Here is a 23,876-nt window from a genome sequence, read left to right as displayed (position 1 = left end):
AAACAAATCAAAACAGAACTGAATTTTGAGCTAGACTCTTCAATATTCTGAACTGATTTATACTGCTAATTTGTTGTTGGCTTTAAAATGTATTCATTTGTTCAGAAGCTCGTCTTTCTTGTAAATGATTGTGCGTGTATGGATGAGAACTCTTCAGAAACCAGTGGTCTGGGGCTACACCAATAGTACAGTGGGAAGGGCACTTAACCCTGCTTGCGACTGACCTGGGTTTGATCCCTAGCAATCTGTATTGTCCCTGAGCCGGCTAGGAGCAATCTCTGAGTGCAGAGCCAGGAGTTAAGCTCTGAGCACCATTGGATATGCCCCCCTCCCCCCAAACCAAAACAAAATAAAAATAAAAGAAAAAACAACAAAAACCGAGAAAGCAGGGCTCTTGTCTACCCCTTTTATGTACTCATGCTGACCTATTTCCACTTGACCCTCTGAACCTACTCTAGGATCAGATCTGCCCCATGAAATGGGCTTGTGCAAGCAGGCATCTGGGAAATCAACCACCCCCACCCTTCAGTAGTCAATTACATTTTCTCTGATCCTATCTCTGGGACCTTGAACCTGTCTAAGGCCCTTTAGACTTTGTGTTTGCACTAGGTCACTCAGGTGCTTGAACCTTTCCCTATTCATTACTTGGTTTGCTTCTCTACTGCAAGTGTTTTCTGCTGTCTTGGGCAGAAAATTCCTACCATTTTTTTTTTTTTTTGCTTGTGGATTTAACACATCTAAGTGCATTAGCTAAGCCACTCAGTTTTATCCTCACTGGTGAGATTTGGACATTCTGCTCATCATTGGAACTAATGCTTGACAGTATAGCTGGTTAGGTTTAACTGGGTGGTAATGTGTCAGTTTATCTCAGTTTAGCTTAGTAAAAATTTTGCAGCAAGTTTTAGTGAAATCTGGAGAGGACGTTTGGTTTTGAGTTTCAGTTCTTTGTGATGTTGGCCATGTCAGTCTCCTAGGGCACATTCCTCTTCATCAAATTAAAGAATTTTATAACGACTGGGGTGTAATGTCTGATCTTCTTCGATGTTCCTCTGGATGAGAATGCTGATTTTCACCTTGGTTGGGGGAGTGGGGCAGTCTTATTTCAGGTCTTATTCTAGGCTCTGTGGCCAGGGATAACCTGGCCATGCTCAGAGGGCCATATGGTCTGTCAGGGATTGAACCGAGGCAAGTCATGAGCATGGCAAATGCTCTAACTGCTATACTATCTCTCTGACTCTAAGTGCTGAAATTTGAGAGAAAGAAAAACATTTTTTAAACTTGTAACATGAGCCATGTATTAGCTATATGAACTTTATCAACATGTTTAAACTCGTGTTTATTTTAGAATCTTTATCTGTAAAATGGTACCTGTAGGATTTATGCAGAAATGGTCATGAGGATTGAAAAAATAATCCAACAGTGAACTCACTGTATTTTTTTCTGGCTTTGTGATATCTTTCGTGATCTCCCTGTTTTTGGTTCTATTTTTATTTTGTTTTGGGGATACACAGGGCGATGCTTAGGGCTTAGTCCTGGCTCTGTACTCAGGGATTACACCTGGCAGGGTTTGGAGGACCATGTGAGTCTTTTTATATAATATTTTAAATGCACATAGCAGTGATTCAGTTAGTTTTTTTTCTTTTTTTTTTGTGTTTGTGCTATCAAACCTTTTTTTTTTTTAATATGGGCTATAGGTTTGTGGGTTTCTTAGTAAGCAGTATGTTACCAAATACAACCTGCTAACATTAATGCAGTTAATACTGCTGTACACAAATGTCAACTCCTATTACGGGTATAGATATTTCTGTTTTGGGAAAAAACCAAAACAACTCTGTAATAGCCTCATGAGTGCTCACCGGTCAAGTTATATCATTTTGTTTTGTTTTGTCTAAAATCCTTTAGCAGTTTCCATGTCTTTTGTGGTAAAGTTCCAAGCCTTTGAACAATAGTCTGTTTTGGTGATCTGAGCCGTCCTTTTCTTTCTGGAGTCATCTTGTTTTCTTACTCATTGTCAGACCATTTCCTTTCCAACCCATGCTGCTCCTTGACTTCTTGAGTTCTCTTTGCTGTTTCCTATTGCTGGATTCCTTCTTTCCCTTTCCACGCTGGGCTCACTACCTCTTACAGCAGGAAGAATTGAGAACTCAATCACCAGTGATCTTTTCACCTGCATCTTTTTACATGATTTTTTTAATGCAACCTTTTTGACTTAGTTTTTACTACTATTGTCAATTTACAAATGGAGAACAGGCTTAGAGAAGGTATTTTCTCAAGGTCAGGCAGTTAATTTGGGGCAGAAATTGGTCTGAAAACTGGACTTTTCTGATGTTGATATGAAATTTCTTATCACACCAGTTCTATAATCTAAAGAGAGAAAGCATTTTCATATCAAAACAAATGTAAAAAATGTTATAACAATTTAAAAAGCATTATGAATTCAGTTGGAGGGAGTAAGGTGGATTTGAAGAGCCGGTGTTACTTGGGTTTCAAGTGCCTGAAAATACTTGGACTCTCAGTTACTAATTTGATGGAGGATAGAGATGGGAGGAAGAAAAGACAAGGGCTTTTGAAAGAGTCACTAGCATAAAAAAATACAGTAACAAGAGAAAAACAAGAACGTGTCTGTGGCCCTCTTGAAAATATTGTAGTCATTAATAATACATTTTTGCCTTGGAAACTTCACTAATTTGTTCCCTAAAAAATGCAAATTAATATTCGTAGATTAATATCTCAGGGCCAACCTTGAACATAGGCAGGCAACTAAATAGGTTGGAAAGGTTGTTTTCTACTTACTGAAAACAGCATTGTTGCTGTTTTCCCTGTCCCTAAGCAATTTCCCTACCAAAATTTCTAATGATACGAAATTGATCATAGATCTAAAATTGGGTCATAAGGATATTGTTTTTTTGGAGTCCTTCAGGAAAATACAGAAACACCCCTGAGAGTGATAGTATCTAATCAAGTACAAATAGTTGCCATTTAATCAAGAACAAAATGAAATATCATCAATGCAGAAATACAACAGGAGAATTCACTGAGTTCTTAGTGCATGCTTTTGTTTTCCCTTGATTATTGGACAGTTTACCTGTCAAACGCCTTTTGTCATTTATTTTTTTGTTGTTGGTTTTTTGGAGCCATACCTAGTGATTCTCAGGGGTTACTCCTGCGTCTGTGATGAAGAATCTCTTTTGGCAGTGCTTGGGGGGATCATATGGGATACTAGGGATTGAACCCATGTTGGCCTCTTTATGAAATCTCTTAAGTTCTATTGGTAAGTAGAAAACAAATTTCAGTATTGAAAGTAACAAAACAAATATGATAACCTTGGCTGTATATTTTTATGGCCTATTATTAAAAGAAGGAAAATAGGCAAAGGATCCTTGTCTATGCAAGAAAAACAGAGATGGAATCACTTATAAGGTAGCACAAGCTGAGTCAAACAAGCAAATACAACCTTGCACTACCCTATGTCATTGTTTTCTCACATTATTTTCAGGTTGACCTAGATTTAACGAAAGGTATAATGTCAGTTTCTTATTTGATTTGTTTAATTAATTGCTTTGTGAAGTTTATATTTGCTTAGTTATAGAGAGGAGTCATTTGATACATTTTTTTATACTACTCTAGCTCAGAAAAATATTTAAAAATATAGAAATGAAAATGTGGTTGTATTGTTTTTGTGGGTTCCAAAACAATTCATGAAAGCATCATCAATTGATTGTTATATTCAGTAAACAAAATATTTGGAACTAAGTCAATGTGGAGTTCCAGTTGTAGAAGTTAGTAATATTAACTAGTAGCTCATGTTGTCTCACATTTTCTGTAATAGTGATATAATATATCTAAATTGAGATGTTAGGGAAAAATAGACACACATACAACACAAACATACATATGTATATATATGATATAGTACTTAAAAATGCTGTGAATTTAATTTTTCTTTTTTGGGGGGTGTGAGGTGCTGGTTTTTGAGTCTGCACCTGAAAGTGCTCTGTCTCAGTCCTCTGCGCTGCTTCTGGAAGTGCTCCTCTGTCAGGGATGGGGGTAGGCATGCAGTGCTGGGGATCAGGCCTCCTTCATGCAGAGCATGCAGTTCTAACCCTTTAAGCTATCTCCCTGGCCCCTGAGGTTAATTTTCAAGATAAAGAAACTGGTTAGAGTAGATGTTCTTTACTTTTCCCAGAGAATATTATGAAACCTTAAACCCTATTCCTGGGAAAGTATCTTTGCTCATACCACAATTTTACATATATTTCATAGGATTTGTCTACTCCAAACATCCAGCCATGGATCTCTGAATTACAGCAGTTAACTGTGCACCCAAGTACCATTGTGTCTTTGTATGGTTCCTGGCAGTACATATTAGGGAAAGGAAAAGGGACTGTTTCTGGGATTGAATGTTGCATTGTGGGAATATTGCATTTAACTTGGAAGGTATTTCAACCTAAAGTTTATACATATCATGGGCTTGAATGTTTATTTGAAAAACCCACTTTTTTTTTCATTTGGAATGAAAGGTGTTATTCAGTTTTTCAGCAAGTTGGAAACTTAAGGAGGCTTTGTATTTAATGAAAATGCTTGCTTCGCTTTCTCATATTTTGTGTTTGTCAAATAGGTGTAAATGTCAACATAAAATAAAACTATAGTTATTTTATATCTGTTTTTTAAAAAATTTTATACAGAATTGACCTCCTATTATGTTCTTTAATGTCATTAATTGTCACAATAGCTGTGTTTTCTACTCTTGCCCAGTAGATGGTACTATCAGCTTTATTATGAAATATATTGATTTCAGAGTTGATCATTAATTTTTTTCCTAAAAAGTGAAGTTATTTTTAGCTTTTTTTCCTTCCAGTTTAATTTTCCACTGCCTAGACTGGTATTTTTAAGTGAACACACTAGGTATAGCAAACACATGTTAACTGAACTCATATCTGAAAATTGTAGAAGGGAGAAGATATTTTTCACTTTCCTTGACTATTTCAACTCTCTAGGTCTGGAAGACATTTAATAGTTTATGTTCTGTATACAGGAAATTTTTAAGGTGCTGCTTTCACCTATTGAAAAATTTTAATACTCCCCCCCCCCCCAAAAAGGTTTTCCTGACTTAAGTCTGGATCTGACTTGGTAAAACAAATAATTCTGTTTGGATGATAACCAAATATATCTTTTATATTGGAAAATAGAAGGTATTTTATATACTGTCTGTATGCTTTTATTTGTGAGAGATTCAAGTAAAAAGTTGCACACATTTCAATTTTGAACTTATTATTAGCTGTTCATCATCTGTATCATTAATGTTCTGTTTTATGGAAAGAAAAGGAATACTGAAAGTTTGAACTTCATGAATATGAAAGTGAACCTAGCTGTTTTGAAGAGGACAGGGCCCTTCAAAGAGGTAGAGGTTATCTTCCGTGCACATGGTAGGCCAGGCTGGTATAGAAGCATTTTATTTGTTGCATGCCTTCATGTATGAGGAAATTTTTAATACTTGAAGTAAAAATATCTGTGAAATCACAAGGCCCAGCTCCTCAGTGATAAGTTGGTAGCCTGGAGCTAGTACTAGTAGACTTGTTCCGATTGCCTAGATAACACTTGTTGTTTTGGAGGGCAAGAGGTGAATATAATGGAGAATCTTGAAGAGCCATAACTGGAAATCATGTGACTCTTTAGCCCTTTTCATTCAAATCATGAAAAATAAAGTCATAAATTTTCAGGTCATTTTTAGAACAGAGGTAGTGCTTCTCTTTGAACTAGGGATCTTAGGTAAGCTAAGTTGATTCCTGAGAAAACAGTGACTTTCTTCTCACTAATGTTGATATTTAAATAAGCAGTAACATAAAATAAAAATTTAAAAACCCACAGCAAAAATTCATCTTTGAAGTTACAGGTAATGTAAGAATCCTGTTCTACAGGACAGTACAGGATTGGTTGTTTATAGTCTAAATTTTTTGTTCTAATGCCTCTTTCCTGAATTCCAAAGTTAGTCAAATGCAAAGCGCACTGATGGAAACATTCATCTAGGTTTTATTATTTTTCTTACTATTAGAGCTGTTGATTTGATTCAAGACTTCACATGTTCACATTAAATGATTATTGTTCTGAGCACATTACTGAGTTTTGACTCTCTTTCCCTTCTTATTAGTTTCGGGTAAATGAGTTTGGAGCCCTGGAAGTTATTACAGATGAAAGCGAAATGGAAAATGTTAAAAAAGCAACAGCTACCACAACTTGGATGGTGCCAACTGCTCAAGAAGGTAAGAAAATACCATGATTATCTGCATTGCAATTTCTTTCTTTGCAGAGTTTTAAAATGAGAGTATTTAATGTGTTTTAATAGGTGGAACTTTTGAAAATCCTGGGTGATCTTTGTGTCCCATGTTCTTAGGCAAATTTTCACAGTGAAACTGATGTAGAAGTAGCTTTTGTAATTTAAAATAACTGTAAACTGTCTTCTTTCCCATTGAGAGATCTGTAATAGTACAAGGTTAATTGGAACTTAACAATTCAGTCCATGTTGTAATAGCCTACCCAGGTGATTTAGTCAAAAGCCTGACACTTTTTCTCATCTACTCCAATGGTTGTTAACTAACACCTATATGCTGATGACTCCTAAATCTATTATCTCCAGCCCCGACCTCTCCCCCGAGCTCCAGGCCCGTATTTCCACCTGCCTACTGGACATCTCCACCTGGATGTCCCTCAGGTACCTCAAACTCCACATGTCTGAAATGCAGTTCATTTTCTATATCTTTCTCCCCTCACTCCCAAATCTGCTCTTCCTTCTTTAACCCATATTCCAGTCAATGGTTTCATCCTCCACTAAGTGGACAAGAAAGACATCTAGGAGTCATCCTGAATTTGTTCTCTCCCAATCCCAAGAACCTGTGACTTAATCCTATTGGCTTTTGTTTCTTGAACATGTTTTAGATCTGGCATTTTCTTCCTGTTAATCTATCACTGCCTGTCCTTGACCAGCTCATTTAAACTGTTGCATTAATCTAAGGAATTATTCTCCTTCTAATTTCTATATGCTGAGGTCAGAGGAACTTACGTAGATTGGCTTGTCTGACACTTTGCTGATTTCTTTTTGTCTTTTTAGCAGAACATACAAAGACCTGGGTGATCTGCACCCATGCTTGCTTTATCTCACTGCACTGTTTTGTTCTTTGTATGTAGTTGCCTGTCTTTCATCGCTGGCAGCTCAGAATATACATATAATTCTCCCAGAAACACATCGCGAGGCTTTCTTTCCTTTGCCCATGCTGTTGCTCTGGCAGAGATGCCAATTCTCTCTTATCCTGTTGGTAAATTCCTCTTTTGCCTTAAAGACCTTGTTAAAAATTTTATCAGAAAATCCTTTTCTGTTCTAACCCTGAATAGAGTGAACCACTTTTTCCTCTTACTACTACTTCTGGAACTTGTTCATGCTTCAGTAATTGCATGTGTCACATTTTAAAATAAATACTGGTTTTCTTGCCTGTCTGTCTTCTAGATTATTAGCTCTCTTGGGCAAGGTCTAAACTGTCTTTATCAGTATCTAGTGTAAATTGGTTCCTAATAAATGTTTGCTGAGTGAATGATTAGCCTAATGATTCAGATGAAAGAAAATGTGAGTTCCTCAATAATTTGGATAGCGATGATTAAGGAGATCTGCCAAGTTAAAAATAAAATAGATGTAGTTTAATCAATTCAGTAAACCAAAATTATTCATCAAAAAGTTATAAATATGAAGTAACTTTGATAATCCTTTTAACATTTTGTCAAATATAGACATAGAAATAGTAAGTAATGAATTTTTATTTGCTTTACTTTAAACTATAGAAGAAGCCTGGTACAAGCCTTCACATTTTTTCGAGTTTTTTGTTTTGTTTTGTTTTTTCCTGTTACTTAAGTGATTCCAGGAATTCCTTGAAGCCCATCCTCTTGTCCATCCCGAGCACTATTGTTTGATCATTCATTCAACAAACATTATTCCTTTATTTTGCTAACAATAGATTAAAAATTTGCTAACAAAATTACTAGAAGAAAAATTTTATCATGTTCAGAATATTTCTGTTGCAGTTTTATAACTTTATCTTCTTTTCATCTTTTAGTCTTTTCAGAGAAGACTGGGATGCCTTTCAGGTTGAAGGATCCAGTGAAAGTAGAAGGGCTTCAATTCTGTGAGAACTGTTGTCAGTATGGCAATGTAGATGAGTGTCTTACTGGAGGAAACTATTGCAACCAGAATTGTGCTCGACATAACAAAGACAAGTAGGTTTTGCCCTCTTCCGTCTGTAAAATGGGTTTTAGAGTCCAAGATCACAGTGCTTAAGAATACAGAAGCTTTGTGTTCTCTGATGTCTGTCACCTGTTCATGTTTTTCATCCCACTTAACTGTCTAGCAAATACATGGACCCTAATCCTGTTAGGGAACTTTGTGGATTGGGCATGTCCAGTCTAAGATGTACTTGTACTGCATATATCCTACCTGCAATGCAATTTTTTTTTTTTACTTAGTTGTTTATTTAATCAGATTGTTTTCTATTAGTACGTAGTTTTCTCTGGATTTTTACACAAATTTTAATGACACCGATGTTTGTGGAAATGCTTCTGTTTATATCTGGGAGTGTTCTTAGGCAGTTATGCTAAAAAAAAATGGGAAAAACATTCTCAGTGATTGGGAATCAGCTGAAGGAAGAAGGTATAATGAATTTTTCTTGTTGCTGATCTCAGGACAGAATGAGAATTATGAAATGGACATAAGTTCTTACAGGGCTCTGTGCCATTTGGGTGCTATCTGACTAAATTTAACATACCCTGCACAAGTTTATTTGCATATAATTGTATGTGGTGGGTACCTGTCACTGTCACTGTCCTTTTGTTGTTCATTGATTTGCTCGAGCGGGCCCAGTAACGTCTCCATGTGACACTTATTACTGTGTTTGGCATATCGAATACGTCACGGATAGCTTGCCAGGCTTTGCTGTGCCCGTGCGGGCGAGATACACTTGGTAGCTTGCTGGGCTCTCCAAGAGGGGTGGAGGCATCGAACTTGGGTTGGCCATGTAGACTGGGTGCAAATACCTATGACTTTTTATTTTGGGATTTTGGAGCCACACCCAGCTGGGGTCAGACTCTGTGTGTAGGATCACTCCTCAGGAGTCTAGGGGAATCATATGCAGTGCAGGTTCCCCATATCAAGTCCTGTAGACTACATGCAAAACAGGCACCCTACCTACTATACTATTTCTCTAACCCAACATTTGTGGAATTATGAAATCCCATAAAAAATACAGAAATTTACCATGTATTTGAATCAGCATACGTTTCAGAATTATTTTTCCCCCAAATAATATTTTACAAAGTTTTGGTTGGTCTTTTTCAGTGGGTTTATCTTTATCACTGTTAAAATTCTTGCTTTAAAACCTCCCTGAAATACAAAATATTTATATTGTCCTATTGCTAGTATGGGTGACAGACTGAAAGACAAATTGTCTGAAAATTGCTAGAATCTCTTTTGCTACAGCCTTGTTATCTTGTTAAATTAACCTTATAGTCTTATTTCTGGACTGGAGCAATAGCAGAGTGGGTAGGGCATTTGCCTTGCACATGTACGACCTGGGTTTGATTCCTCTACCCCTCTCGGAGAGCCTGGCAAGCTCCGAGAGTATCTTGCTCTCATAGCAAAGCCTGGCAAGCTCCCCGTGCCATATTCGATATGGCAAAAAGAGTAACAAGTTTAAAAATTTGTTGTGAGGCATTACTGGTGCCCGCTCGAGCGAATCGATGAACAACGGGAGGACAGTACTAGAGTGCAACAGTCTTATTTCTATCTTCTGCCTTGGCAGTATCATATCTGACAATGGTTTAGAGTGATCTTAAGATATTTTAATGCCTATACATGTCTTCTGGTGGTTAAATATTTTTCATCTAAAAGGCGATTTGAAAATAATTTTATATGATAATCAACATGTAGATATTTAATAGGTATTGTTTCCTGTGACTATTTTGGGTTTATAAACATAACAGAGACCAGAAGGAAGATAGGGACATAGAAGACAATGAAGAAGAAGATCTCAAGTGCAGTCGGAAGAAAAAACCAAAATTATCTCTGAAGGCTGACTCCAAGGATGATGAAGAGAAAGATGATGAAATGGTTAGTGCCTCATATGCAACTGCTAGAGAGCACAGAGATGTCTATTCAGTGAGTAGTACCCTGCACAAATACACTTATTCTTGAGAGACGAATCAGTTACCTACCGATACTCTCTGTGTTTCACTATCCTCTTAAAACAGAAACAAAAATAAAGAGCAAAAGAGGACAGAAACAAAAATAAAGTACTCCATGGGATGAAGGAAGACTGTCCTGGAGCTTATGGCTAGAGTAAGAGGGGCAACAAAAAAACCTCAGTTTTGCAAGTGGGTCTTAAATTCCTCTCAAAAGCAAAATGCTAGCCATGTTTCAATCACTTGCAGACAGATCTCATAAGACAGTGTGAGTGTGGTATGCAGAAAATGACAGATAAGTATCAGAGTGTATTTGAAGAAAACCAACAAAAATGTATGCTAATTAAAACATAAATATCTTAACCTCTAAAGAGCATAGTGATTATTTTATGTGAAACAACAGTTTGGAGGTCTTGAATATTTTCTTTAACATCAGTATTGAGTGATGATTATTTGCTATTTTAGAATCTGGGAGTCCAGGGATGAGTAACATTATAAGACAAGTAGCTCTTCTCAGGGACATTACATTCTTGTTAAGGGTCATAAAATAAACAGGAGAAACATCAGCTTGTAAATGTGATTCTGAGAATTATAATAGGATATTGAATGGGCTGACTCAGTTGTGTTGTCAGGGCGACCTCCCTAAGAAAGTGACCTTGACAGTGCGATCTGAATAAGAAAAATGAATCACTTGTAAAATTGGGAGTAATGAGCCCTCTAGGCAGGGGAACTGCTAGAGAATAGTCCAGAAGGTTGGAGCATTTGTAGCATATCTTGTTTACAGAGTTATTTTCTGAGCTTTAGAGGTTTGGGAGAATGGAATAAGCTGAAGCTAAAGAAGTGCTTTTAATAATCCAGGTCATTTTAAGGCTTTATGAAAGCAAGAGGAATGAAATTTTATTTTAAGTGTGATGGAAAACCAGTAGGAAGATAATGGCAAGGGAAATACTTTGATATGTCTTGATGTTTTGAAATGTCTACTCTAGTTTTGATGCGTTGGGGTGAAAATGGAAACAGAGGAACCAATTAGGGGCTTATGAAAATGGACTAGAAAATAGAGTGCTGTCCACCATAGAAGTTAATGGATTTGGGTAAATTGTTAGACAGATGGTGTCCAGTATATGTCATGAAAAGCAGAAAGAATAAGTGATATCTCTTAGAATTTTGGCCAACCAGCGTTCTGGCTTTGACAGATTTGACTGATTTGACTGGACAGTCATGCCAATTACAGAGAATGGGAAGGGAGGAGCACAAAATTTAGAGTCCTGAGACCTTCTGATCATGGCATGCTTATTAGATATTCACAGGAAGATACCCCAGAGCAGTTGCATGCATTAGTGTGGTCAGGGCCGAAGATGTGGACTGATGATTTTTGATATACTGAGGTTTGTGACCAAGGGAGATGGTCTCGGTAAAAGTAGAAGGGACTGTGAATGGCGACATCATCAGCAATGGCCTGAGAAAGACGAACCGGTAAGGTGTGCGGAAAGCCAGAACTGAGTGGTCAAATAAGGAACTAAGAGAAGAAAGTGGTTGAAGGAGTCAGGAGTGGTATCTGTGCTATTTCCAGGGTGTAATTCTTGGAAACTTTCTTGTTTTGTGATGACCTCAGGCCAAAAGCAACACAGTTCTCAAGTGACCTATATTCTCACTTTCCTTAAAAGTAATGAAGTGAAATTGAAGAAAAGTATCAAAAAATACTTTAATGACAGCTGACCTTTCATTGCTGCCAATTTCATGAATGTAGGGGGAAAAAAACCAGCATCATGATTTCCCATTCTTTTCCTAGGAGAACAAACAAGATGGAAGAATCCTGAGAGGTTCTCAGAGAACCCGAAGGAAAAGACGGGCTGATTCGGCTGTGTTAAAGCAGGGTAAGTTGATGGAAAAAAGGTTTTAGTTCTGACTTTATTAAACTTAAAGTACTTCACACAAGTAGACATTTTAGTCTTAATTGTAACACACACTTTGCCAGTTAAAACATTGCTTTGAGGTTTTCTTTTGATTAAAGATTTTCAACAGAACTAAGGGCTTTGAAAAAGTAGAATAGGGAAAAATGGAAAGTAATGACTTTTGAGTAATATCAGAGCAGACATGTGAACATTTTATATATCCACCATGTTTTCTTCTACTTCTTCCTTTTCAGCAAAATACCGTCCATTTTTAATAGAGGTTTATAATTAACAATTAAGTAAATATAAATTATAAACCTCTATTTTATTTTAGATTTTTGATGTTTCCTTTTAAACACCATCCCAGTGTCTGCTACCTTTTCTTTTCCTTTGTTTTATTTATTGATTTATTGATTTATTTATATATTTAGCTCTACTGCTGATTGTACTCAGGAAATCATATTTGTTTGGGGGATTGAACTAGGGCCAGAGGTGTGCAAGGCAAGCACCTTACTCTCTCTAATACTTTTCTGGTACCTCTTTTTCTTCCTTGTTCGTTGTTTTTAAATTTTTGTTTTTTTAAAATGTTTGTTCTTGTTGTCAGAGGTTCTCTGTTCTTTCCATAATACTTTAGCTCCATGTGGAGCCCTGGTTTTGGACTGTCCTTTAATACTTGACTGAATGAACTTGCTTCCTCATTCAACAGGAACTTAAAAAGGTCAAGCCCTTAGAGGCCTTGGTGACTCTTGTGGTCTTTCTTTCTTGACTGTGCACATCTGCCTAGCCCGTCCCTCTTCCTAAGTGCAAAGTCACTGCACTTTCATACGATTCCTCTCTGACTCCAGTCTCCTTGCCTACAATTCAGAGCATGAACTTGTCCTTCCTCTTCACTGCCCTTCCCCCTTTAGTGCTAGAATGCGTTCTCACTTGCTCATCTCTTAATTTCTCAGAAAGTATTTCTCCTTGCCTCAGACACGCAGCCTAGCTTCACATGTCTGGGGCAAGATGACCTTCTTTTTTCATTACTGAGATTCGAGGGAATGTTTGTCAGTTGCTCTCTCCTTTTTGCCTCAAAACTCTCATTATTTAGCCTGTCTCTCCTTTACCCTTCCTTTCTACACTGAGGGCCTTATTCCTCAGGCAGACATTTAATGGTCCCCAATTATCAATTTTTTTTTCACTTCATGTACTGCTTTTTTTTTTAAATGAAAGTTAGCAGGTTATTTCTTTTTATGAGGGCAAGGGTGCATATCTGGTAGTGCTTGGGGCTACTCTTAGCTTTGTTTTTTGGACGTCTCTCCTGGTGTTGTTCAGGGCACCATAAAGGCGTGAGATCAAACTGGGATCAACCACATGCCTTGCAAGTGTCTCACCCCCTGGACTGTTTCTCACACCCACAAGTTACATATTAATTGGTTCGGATCTCATCTCCAAAATACTTTTGTCCCATATTCACTACCTGTCACACTATTATACTTTCCTTTTATTTCTACTATTTGTGAAATTAATCCCCCACAATTGATAGTCACGGTCAGGGCCCTCCCGTTGTTCATCGATTTGCTTGAGCGGGCCCAGTAACGTCTCCATTGGAGACTTTGTTGTTACTGGGTTTGGCATATCGAATACGTCACGGGGAGCTTGCCAGGCTCTGCCGTGCGGGCGAGATACTCTCCATAGCTTGCCGGGCTCTCCGAGAGGGGCGGAGGAATCGAACTCGAGACGGCCATGTTGGCTGCGTGCAAGGCAAACGCCTTTCCGCTGTGCTATCGCTCCAGCCCACAATTGATAGTAACCAACTTTAAATGTTTAGCCACCAGTCTCAATATTTGTCCCTGCTACGTTGACGTTTTCCTCCCTCCTCAGGGTTAGCCATCCCCCAGCCTTTCTATACACTGACCTTTTATGACCTTAACTTCTGAGACTTTCACAGAAAGTTCTCAAGCATCCCAGTTTCTAGCAGCTCTCTGGAGCCTGCATGATAATGTTCTGTCTTGGCTTTCTGCTGTGTCGTCTTCATCTGCTCTCTTCTGCTTCTTTCTTCAGCCCTAATGACTTACATTTATTCTTTTCAATTGTGTTTTAGGCACCATGATGTACAGTATTGATAACGGCAGAGTTCCATGCATCAAACATTCCATCACCACACCCTCTCCCAGAGCCTCGTCTTCCGTCCACTACTGCCCCAGTGACCCAGCTCCCCTTCTACTCCCACACCACCCCCCATGTTGGGATAGGATTTTTACTCAGTAACTTAAGTATAAATCATAGCTCACTTCCATTTGTTTGGAAGAGGAGCCAGGAAAAGAAACTGAGAATTACCAGCAATGAAAATAAAAAGAGTTAGGTGCAGTAGTACTAAAGAAAGCGAGGATTTAGTATATATATCCTGTTGATTAGACTTGGAAATGTTATCATTTTAGTTATACTTGATTTTCAGGTTTACCGCCTAAAGGAAAGAAATCTTGGTGCTGGGCATCCTACCTGGAAGAGGAAAAAGCTGTGGCAGTACCAGCAAAACTGTTCAAGGAGGTATGGGTCCTTCTAGAAATCACTGCTCAGAAAAGCTAAGGAACTGGAATTAGTAGTGTTATGGTTTCTATTATCTGTTAAGAAAAAGTAGCTTGGAGTGAATTACTCAAGGATGCTGTTTTCCATGTGTGTATGTATGTGGTGGGTTACTGTAGTTGGTTAGCATTAATGAATGTGCAGTATCACACCTTCTCACGGTGGGTACACACCAGCGTGGGCATGCACCTTTCATAGCATTTACTGAACTTGTACTCAGTAATTTTAAGAGAAAAACTAGGTGATAAAATGTGCATGAAATTTCATGGCAATATTATGGCTGTGAGAGTATAAAAGAGAATTGCTGTATTTTACATATTACAGCGAAGATCTAAAAGTGGGTTATTAATACAATAAAAATACTTTATTGTAAATGCTTTAAAATCAATTGAAATTATAGGCGGTAAATGCACTTCTAAGTAAGAGATACGATATTGACTCAGGGCTAAACAGCTTCTGTAAAGGTTCAGATAGCAAATATTTTAGACTTTGTGAGGCGTTTGGTCTTGGTTGTAATAATTCAACTCCAGCTGCCATAGGGAATATATAAATGAATGGATATGGCTATATTACAGTAAAATTTCATTTATAAAAACTGGTTGTGGGTTGCCTATAACCCATAAATGTGGTTTGCCTTACCCCTGGTTTAAATTTTTTAATTATATTTTGTCATAATATGTTTAATTCTGCCATTGATCCTTTTTGTACATGTATTGATACAGGAAATGTTTAAAAGTAATAAACAGTAACTGCTGGGATGATAGCATCTACATTAATAATCAGTTCCATGCCAGGGGTTTGGCTTAAGTGATACATATAGACCTTGCATGTGTAAGACTCTGGGTTTGATTCCCTTACACCGTATGACCTATTACACCGCGGTGACTCCCTCCCTCCTCCCGCCCCTAAACCTCCCCACCCCCACCCTAACACTGCAGGTATGGCCCGAGACTCCTGAGTGCTGTCTGTAGTCTTCACAACATTATAAAAAGGAATATATTCAAATGTAATAGCAACTACATACAAACTTGCTATATATATTTTCTGTAACTTTGGTCCTTTCAAAATAGACTTTTTTCACATTTTTTTAAAAGATTGACTGTGTGTATATGTGACATATATTGGCATGCGTGCATGATATGTATGCATGCATAGGTGATAATAAAAAGCAGTTTAAATTATTTTGAACAAGGGGCCAGGGATATAATACAGCAGATAGGGCTTTTGCCTTGCATGTGGCTGACTTGGGTTCAAACAATCCCTGGCATCACATATGGTGCCTGGAGCCTGCCAAGAATGATTGTAAGCTATGAGCACTGCTGAAAGTGGCGCAAAAAAACAAAACAAAAAAGTATAATGGAACAAGTACAAAATGAAATATGATCTATACTATTTATTTTATCTTTCGCTATAGAAATGTTTTAGTGAATGACCATATTCATTCAACATGTTGCAAATGTGTTGGCTATATGTATTGAGTAAGTTCCTCTAATTAGAATTGCCGAGTCAAAAAGTGTTCCTTTTTTAATGAGGTATATTAGCCTTACCCCTTGAGGGTTATATGTGTGCCTCCTCTCCTTGAACCTTGCAAGCCAGCCTGATAGTTGGTAACTATTTAATGTAATTTTCCTTTGAATACTGTTTATGGGTGAGGTGGAGTATTTTTTTTCAAATACCTAATTTTCTGTTCTGTGACCTGTTTTATAGCCTTTGTACATTTTTCCATTGGATTACTTGGTGTCCTTTGCTGTTGTGATCTTAGAAATATTTATATATTGACTTAAACTGGCTAAATATTTTAAGCATGGCAGTTTTTAACACTTTCAACCAGGCTTTCAGAACATAATTCCTAAACTGATCTTATTTTGCATTTTAGTATCAGTCATTCCCATATAACAAAAATGGATTTAAAGTTGGCATGAAATTAGAAGGTGTGGACCCAGAGCATCAGTCTGTGTACTGTGTCCTCACTGTTGCTGAGGTAAGCTTTGCCCTCTCTTTACTTTTAAAATAAAATATCGATTTGGGAATTTTAATGAGAAGAGGTGTTGTTTGTTGAGTTCTTTTACTTCACTCCAGGTTTGGTACTTAGTGGTGTATATAGTATGTAGTTTTTTTATGAACCCTATGTGGGTCATATTTTTTAGTGTCTGTTCTTTTGATGAAGGAACTGAGGATCAGAGAGGTTTAATATTGTGCATAAGACCAACTAATTTTAGGTGGTAGGGACAGATTTTCATCTCAGTGCTGATTTCATTTAGGTATTGCTATGGTGCCTAAGGAATATATTGATAACATGTTAATAGAATATCTTCAAAAATTTTCAAGAAAAATTTGTAACTCGTGTGTGTGTGTATGTATATGTGTGTGTGTATATATATATACATATGTATATATATATACCCATATATATAATAATCCAATGTTTTATTGAGAGATTGCTTGAAATTTAGTTTTCTTTCTTGTTTCTCCTTATAATGAGCTAGTAATGTGTATTTTAAAGTTTTTCTTCCAGAAGAGACATATTACCTTATTTGATTTTACTTACCAAGTATTCTTCGGACTTGGTAAAGACTTTCTAATTAATAGGCTTTTAAAAAGCTACTGAACACAGTACATTTTTATAGTTGGATGAGGGGAACCTAATCTTTAATAATATGCAGTGACATACCATATCATGGTCCAGATGCTAAGCTTTTTGTGTTCTGCCTCTTCGCTTATACTAGTTCTCAAAAAAAGCAGTTGAGCTTAGTGTTCCATTTTCCAGATGCCACAACTAAGACAAAGAAAGCTAAAGTAACTTAGAGCTTGTGATGTAACATGTAGTGAAAGGAAATGGCTGCATTCTTTTACTGGTATCAGAAACCTGGTGTGGTTTCTTTTTTTGCAGATTGTATGTGGAGGGTAAGTATTCTGTCACTGTACAACTAAGAGATGATGTATGTCTATTGGTCCTTGGAGTGTTTACCAACCTCCTTTCATTGAAAAGGGAAGACTCAGAGCTTCTTAGTAGATAATGTTGATTGTCCTTTGTAGTGTATTCCCTCCAAATGTTTTTAAATTATGTAATTTAAAATTTGTCTAATTATGTACATATTTGTCCATTTTATAAATAATGGGCTTCTACTCTGAAAGTTTTCTTGAGGTTTTATCTTCTGCATTAAAATATATATGGAACGTTTTAACACCATATAGTATTGTGTTTCATTGAATTGCTCCCATATTGATAAGCATCTGAGTAGTTTTCACTTTGTCATTAATGCAAACAGTGCCATTATGAGCAGAGCATCCTTCTAGTCCTGTTTTGTTTTACATGTGTAAGTATGTCAGTAGGAGCCAGCCCCTTAGGATTATCAGGGTGGAAGTTGTGAATATTTAAAATTTTATGGATGCTACTGCTTAGGACTTTAGAACTTTACCAGTTTTCACTTGCAAGAGAGTCTTTTCTTTTTCCTTTTGCTACTTGTTATTTATTTATTCATTCATTTATTTGTGAGGGTGTTTTTTTTTGTTTTTTTTTGGGGGGGGGCAATGGGAAGAAACTGAACAGTGTTTAAATTCTGAAGAAGATACTAGAAGGCAAAGCTTGGAAAGCTCAGAGAGTAGCTAAGAGTCATGAGAAGATGGGAAGAGAAGGGAACCAGAGTCTAAGAGGAAGTGCAACCTTAGGGAGAAGGAATCTCTTCTTGTGTTCCAGCGGGAAGGAGAGGGAAAGGATGGTTGGGTATGGTGGGCACAGGTAGATTCGCCAGTTTAGAGGCAGACAATTGCAGGAATTTCTTTGCATAGGTCTTTGGCTGAGAATGTGGATGGGAGATAGGGAGATTTAGAGCTAAATGAGAGGGAGGAGGTTTTGAAAAGAATTTTTTTTATCAATTAAAATGGAAACTGGACAGGGCTGTCTAGAGGAAAAGAGTGGAACAAGAAGCTCTGCATTCAGAACTCATTGTTCACAGTAGTTTATTCTTAAAGAATAAGCAATGAAACTTTGCTTGTAAACTAGGGAGAAATAAGGTTAGGTTCCTGTGGACCTCTGGTCATACCAGTTTCATCAACCGATCCACACAGAAGCTTGGTTTATATGTTTCAGTGAAGATATTAAAAGGTATCTGTTGTAATTCCCTTGCATAGAACTCAGCAGCACCATAACATCATACTGGATGCACTTTCACACACATACCTTCTCCATAAGGCAAACGGCAGACTTTATTGCAGTGAGGTCACTAGCCAGCCCTGTAACACCCCTGGGTGTGTGTGTGTGTGTGTGTGTGTGTGTGTGTGTGTGTGTGTGTGTGTGTGTGTGGTGGGGGGATTTAAGGTAGGCAAATCCCCAGGAAAAAGCACAGCTGTTGGAAATGTGGCACCAAATAGATTATGCAAAGCACACTTAGAGTGTAAGATGTAAAAGAGGAAGGCAGAGCATTGCCTCGTGTGACACCAGCTGAGACCTTGCACGATGATGGGTGACTCGGATATTTCAACACTCTGTGGCATATGGATGTCCCCCAAACTACCAGTGTTATTTTGGTGTCACAAATACCAAAGCTGTGAATAATGACGAAGAGCCATCTGCCATTCTTTCCCTCAGCACCACCCTGTAGACCAGGGCTAGATGTTGACGAGGTGGATAGTTGGGATGATGGAGTTTGGCTGGGCAGATGTTTTGTGAAGGACACCATGGTAGCAATTTTTAAATGTTGGCAAGAATGTATTTTACATGGTTTGTGAGGTGGATGTTTTATATAAAGGGGATAAATAGTTCTGATACTGGAGAATTTACTGAAATTGAGGGAGAAGTACATGGTGAATAATTGAGTTAGAAAATTGGAGTAGGAGCATGTCTTCATAAATTTAGTAGCTGAGTCTGTGTTGTTTCTGATCATGAAACAAGTGGAGAGGAAATGCAGGGAGCAGAGGAGCCAGGCTGTTGGGTAAGTCATCTGTGTGTATGGATGGTGGAAGACCAGAGAGGAGTGGAGTAAGCGGGGCTTAGTAAGTGGTGAGTGAGAGGGGATGTGTGAGAGGCTCATTTGCATGGGGGGAAGGGTGCAGCCAGGTGGCTGGGGCCTGAGAAGAGCAGTGGAGAAGAGTGAGTAATGACAAATGACAAAGAGTGAGTATTGGCCCAAAGACAGTAACACCTCACCAACCTTGGAGGCTGAAGAGTGGGAGAAGGAGGAGCCTGCACTCAAAGGAATGCTAAAAAGGGAAGAGCAGGCATGTCACCAAGCAAGGTTGAGGCTGTGGAGATGCCTTGCCACAGAGAAGGGTGGAGGGGTTCCAGAGGGCAAGAGAAATAGTAGGGATTAAAAAGGGGCAGGAATTCAGAGCAAGATGGTCCTGAAATGCCTAAACACAGCATGCTTCCTACGTGCAAGGACAAGAGGTTGCTGGGTGGCCTGCCATCTCTTAGACTTGTAAGAGAAGCAGCCCCAAGGTCTTTCTTGGCATGGGGTAGATGTGCAGTACACGACTAACCTCCTAATCTTCTTGAAAGAGTGGATATGCGGGATCCTGGTCTTGCTCTGTTGATGGACTCTAATGTCCCTGGGGTTTTAGCTTATCTGTAAATGTTATATATGTAATACATCAACATACTACAATTGAAAAATGCTAATATGGAAAATGTAAAAATTCATTAGCCCTTCTTACGTCTTTCTCACTTCACAGAGGAAATCACTAATATTTAACATGTATCTCCAGACTTTTTTAACTATGTGTGTGTGAATATATGTGTATATATATATATATGGATATGTGAGTATATGTATATATTTGGATATGTGAGTATGTATTCATGTGATTATGTAAATAAATATAATACATACAAATTTCAATATAATACATACAAATGGATTATCAGGTAGCACAAACATATACAATTCAATAAGACATAGACTTGTGCATACATGATTTTCCTCATAACTGGACTGATCCTGTATAGTTTATTCTGCTGCTTGAGTTTTAGCAGCAAGTTTAGCGACCCTCCCCTGAGAGTAATTGTGCAGCTGCATGTTGGAGGGATTGTGCTGGTTCATGCCCTGCCAGTGCTCTGCACTCTCAAGAGTCTGGTTTGTATTTCTGCAGGGCAGAGCTCCTGAGTGGTTAGGAAGCTATGCGGGCTTCCACATGCAGATATTCCATGTGAATGCATCTGCTTGTTGCTGGTGTAAGGGACATAGAAGGACAGAATTCCTCTCTATGTGCCCACGGCAGAGCAGTGACCCCATGGAAGCCCCAACAGATCCTTGCTGATCTTAAACTCTAAGACTCAGAATTTCCTCAGGTAGAGCCCTGTAGACAGATGTAGGGCCTCAGCATTCAGCTTGGGTGATAAAGAATGAGCTTTTACAGGTGACTTAGAAACCCTTTCTCACCTGAGTCTGAATTGGGGAGGCATTTCTCTCTCGGTTCTCTGAGAGCAGTATCAGTGGCTTCTCTCTGTGCTTATAGTAACCTTGCTGTGGTGTGTTACTTCCCAGTGTTATGAGCTGGACAGAACTGGGCACCAACGTCCAGGTAGTGCATAGCTAGGCATGCTCCCCGGTTCTGTGTTTGCTCAGTAACTGGCTGCTTTCCTGCCCACTGGTATTTATTTATTTGCTTTGGGGGCCACACTCAGCTATGCTCAGTACTTCTAGAGGCTCCATGATCAGGAATCATTCCTGATAGGGCTCAGGGGACCACAAGAGATGTTGGGGATTGAACCGTGTAGGCAATGTACAAGGCAAATGCCCTCCCTGCTCCACCTTGGTCCCTTCTGCCTGCTTTGGTAACTTGTGCTAGTTCAAGAGACAGATCAGAAAGAAGACCTGAGAGTAGTTGGAAAGACTGTTCTGTAGTTCACGTTCTTGTGCTTCTAAGATGACTTTGGGATATTGCCAGGATAGCACAGACAGTGGCTTCCCAATACATTGTATAGAGTGTCATAGTCTTGCTTTTCTGCTCTTTGATCACTAGTTTTTGTTGCTCTTTATGAGAGGGCTTTGGTAATGTACATTAGCCCATTTTTGATGTTCATATTGCATTTTGCATATCTATAACACTTTTTTCCATTGGTCAGCCTGTTTTATCTATTTCAGGTTTGTGGATATAGAATCAAGCTGCACTTTGATGGCTATCCAGACTGCTATGACTTCTGGGTAAATGCAGATGCTCTGGATATTCACCCAGTTGGCTGGTGTGAGAAAACTGGCCATAAACTCCATCCTCCCAAAGGTATTGCAACTTTCAGTTTTATATTTTAAGTTCTGTAAACACTTCCATATTAATTTGTAATTTTTAATAATTCAGATTTTGTGATAAAAATTCAAGTTTTTATTTGTAATAATAAACATCAAAATTGGAAAAAGTTGAAAAGTGGAACTTAGCAATAGAAAAAATCTTGTGCATGATAATGAAAATATTAAAGTGAAACATTTAATAAGTACACTCCAACTTAGTAACTATCTTTGTGCTTGCTTGCATATAAAGTCACATTTTCATGGTATGTAATTTTGGCTCTAGATTTTAGCTAAGATTCCTATGATATGTACATTCTTGAAAAAACAATTTAGAAAAATAAGTTCTTCCATGTTTATATAGTGAGTTTGTTTACTTATATTCAGCATATAGAAAGCCTTAAAAATTTCAATTTTTTATCGAGCTTGTAGATCTTAATGTTTCAGGGATTGGAAAGGTGACTATAATATTATAGTTGGTTAGTTGAAGTAATAGCTTTTAAGTTGTGCTCTTATTATTGAGTTGTTTATAAAGCTCATGATTATATAAAGAGGAAGAGGTAACACTTTTACATCCATCTCTGATGTATTTAATATCTTATTCCTTTTTTTCATCTATTAAATTTAGTATTCTAACTTGGCTGGAGCGATAGCACAGCGGGTAGGGCGTTTACCTTGCATGCGGCCGAACCGGCCAACCGGAGTTCGATTCCTCCATCCCTCTCGGAGAGCCCGGCAAGCTACCGAGAGTATCTTGCCCGCACGGCAAAGCCTGGCAAGCTACTCGTGATGTATTCGATATGCCAAACACAGTAACAACAAGTCTCACAATGTTACTGGGCCCGCTTGAGCAAATCAATGAACAATGGGAGAACAGTGCTATGGTGCTATTCTTTACTTGAAATCAGAGTTTTGTGTTACTAGTTTAATTTTTTTTTTCTATTTTTTATTCCTTTTCTGGGCCACATCTGGTGGTGCTCAAAGTTTACTCCTGAATCTGTACCCAGGGATCACTCTTGCCAGTAACTTGGGAGATCATATAGGGTACTGGAGATTGAATTTGGCTTGGTCATGTGCAAGGCAAATGCTAAACCAGCTGTACTATCTCTCTACCCCCATGACTGAAGGTTTGAACAGAAACACTTAGAGAAAACGAGATTGAAAAAGAAAATGTGTAAATCTTCATATAAGATTACTTTTTGTAATTTTGGTGGTGAATTTTTAACTTCATGCTGCCTTCTAGACCTTGTAGAAGTAGAAGAGAGCACATTAGCAGATAAAATGTTCAGTTTATTTATTTTCTTCTACTTTTTTTGTTTGTTTGTTTGGGGGACACACCTGACAATGCTCAGCGGCTACTCTTGGCTCAGCACTCAGATATTACCAAATGGTACTCAAGCGACCATTTGGGATAGAAAATGGTAGAAAATCAAACCCATTTGGGTGTGCACAAGGCAAGGGCCTTACCTGCTGTACTATCTCTCCAACCCCTCAACTTATTTATTAAGAAAATGTTTGCTTTATCAAATTGTAATTATTAAGTCAATTGCATTTCTAGTATTGGGTACTGGAGAGATAATACAGTGAGTAAACTCCTTGCCTTGCATGCAGCTGACCAGGTTCAGTTCTCAGCATCTCTGATGGTTCCATAAGCACCACCAGGAGTGATTCCTAAATGCAGAGCCAGGAATAACCTTTGAGCATTGCCAGTGTGTCCCACTCCCACCAAAAAAAAAATTTACGTTTCTCGTGTTCTATTTACCAACATGCTTATTTCATAAGTTTTGAATTGTCTTCCTTGTGATGATAGGAAAAAATATATTGTTAGTAAATTTTTTTTCCTGAAAAGTTAGTCTCCTAGGGATGAAACTATAGTACAGTGGGTGAGACACTTTTACACATGGACAACCAAAGTTCAATCCTTGGCATCCCATCCCCTGAGCTCTGCTAGGATTAATTCTTGAGCCAGAACCAAGAGTAAACC

At 38.1% G+C, this 23,876-nt stretch overlaps 1 protein-coding gene across 5 annotated transcripts in view; it reads left to right on the top strand.

Moving 5' to 3' along the window:
* L3MBTL3 (L3MBTL histone methyl-lysine binding protein 3) overlaps window positions 1-23,876 on the top strand; it is a 128,285-nt gene that overhangs the window by 26,920 nt on the left and 77,489 nt on the right. For 4 of the 5 annotated variants that reach the window (XM_056126162.1, XM_056126160.1, XM_056126161.1 and 1 more), the window contains 7 exons: window positions 6,149-6,260; window positions 8,100-8,259; window positions 10,018-10,144; window positions 12,005-12,089; window positions 14,545-14,636; window positions 16,549-16,653; window positions 21,755-21,890. In XM_056126162.1, coding sequence (XP_055982137.1) covers window positions 6,149-6,260; window positions 8,100-8,259; window positions 10,018-10,144; window positions 12,005-12,089; window positions 14,545-14,636; window positions 16,549-16,653; window positions 21,755-21,890 — 817 coding nt within the window. Of the gene's footprint in view, window positions 1-6,148; window positions 6,261-6,634; window positions 6,710-8,099; window positions 8,260-10,017; window positions 10,145-12,004; window positions 12,090-14,544; window positions 14,637-16,548; window positions 16,654-21,754; window positions 21,891-23,876 lie in introns of all 5 variants that reach the window. The other variant, XM_056126163.1, reaches the window with a different exon arrangement.

Source organism: Sorex fumeus, unplaced genomic scaffold (assembly GCF_029834395.1).
Source record: "Sorex fumeus unplaced genomic scaffold, SorFum_2.1 ptg000061l, whole genome shotgun sequence".
NCBI classification, from domain to species: Eukaryota; Metazoa; Chordata; class Mammalia; order Eulipotyphla; family Soricidae; genus Sorex; species Sorex fumeus.
Note: the sequence above shows the minus strand (reverse complement) of the source record. Positions and strands in the feature narration are given on the sequence as shown.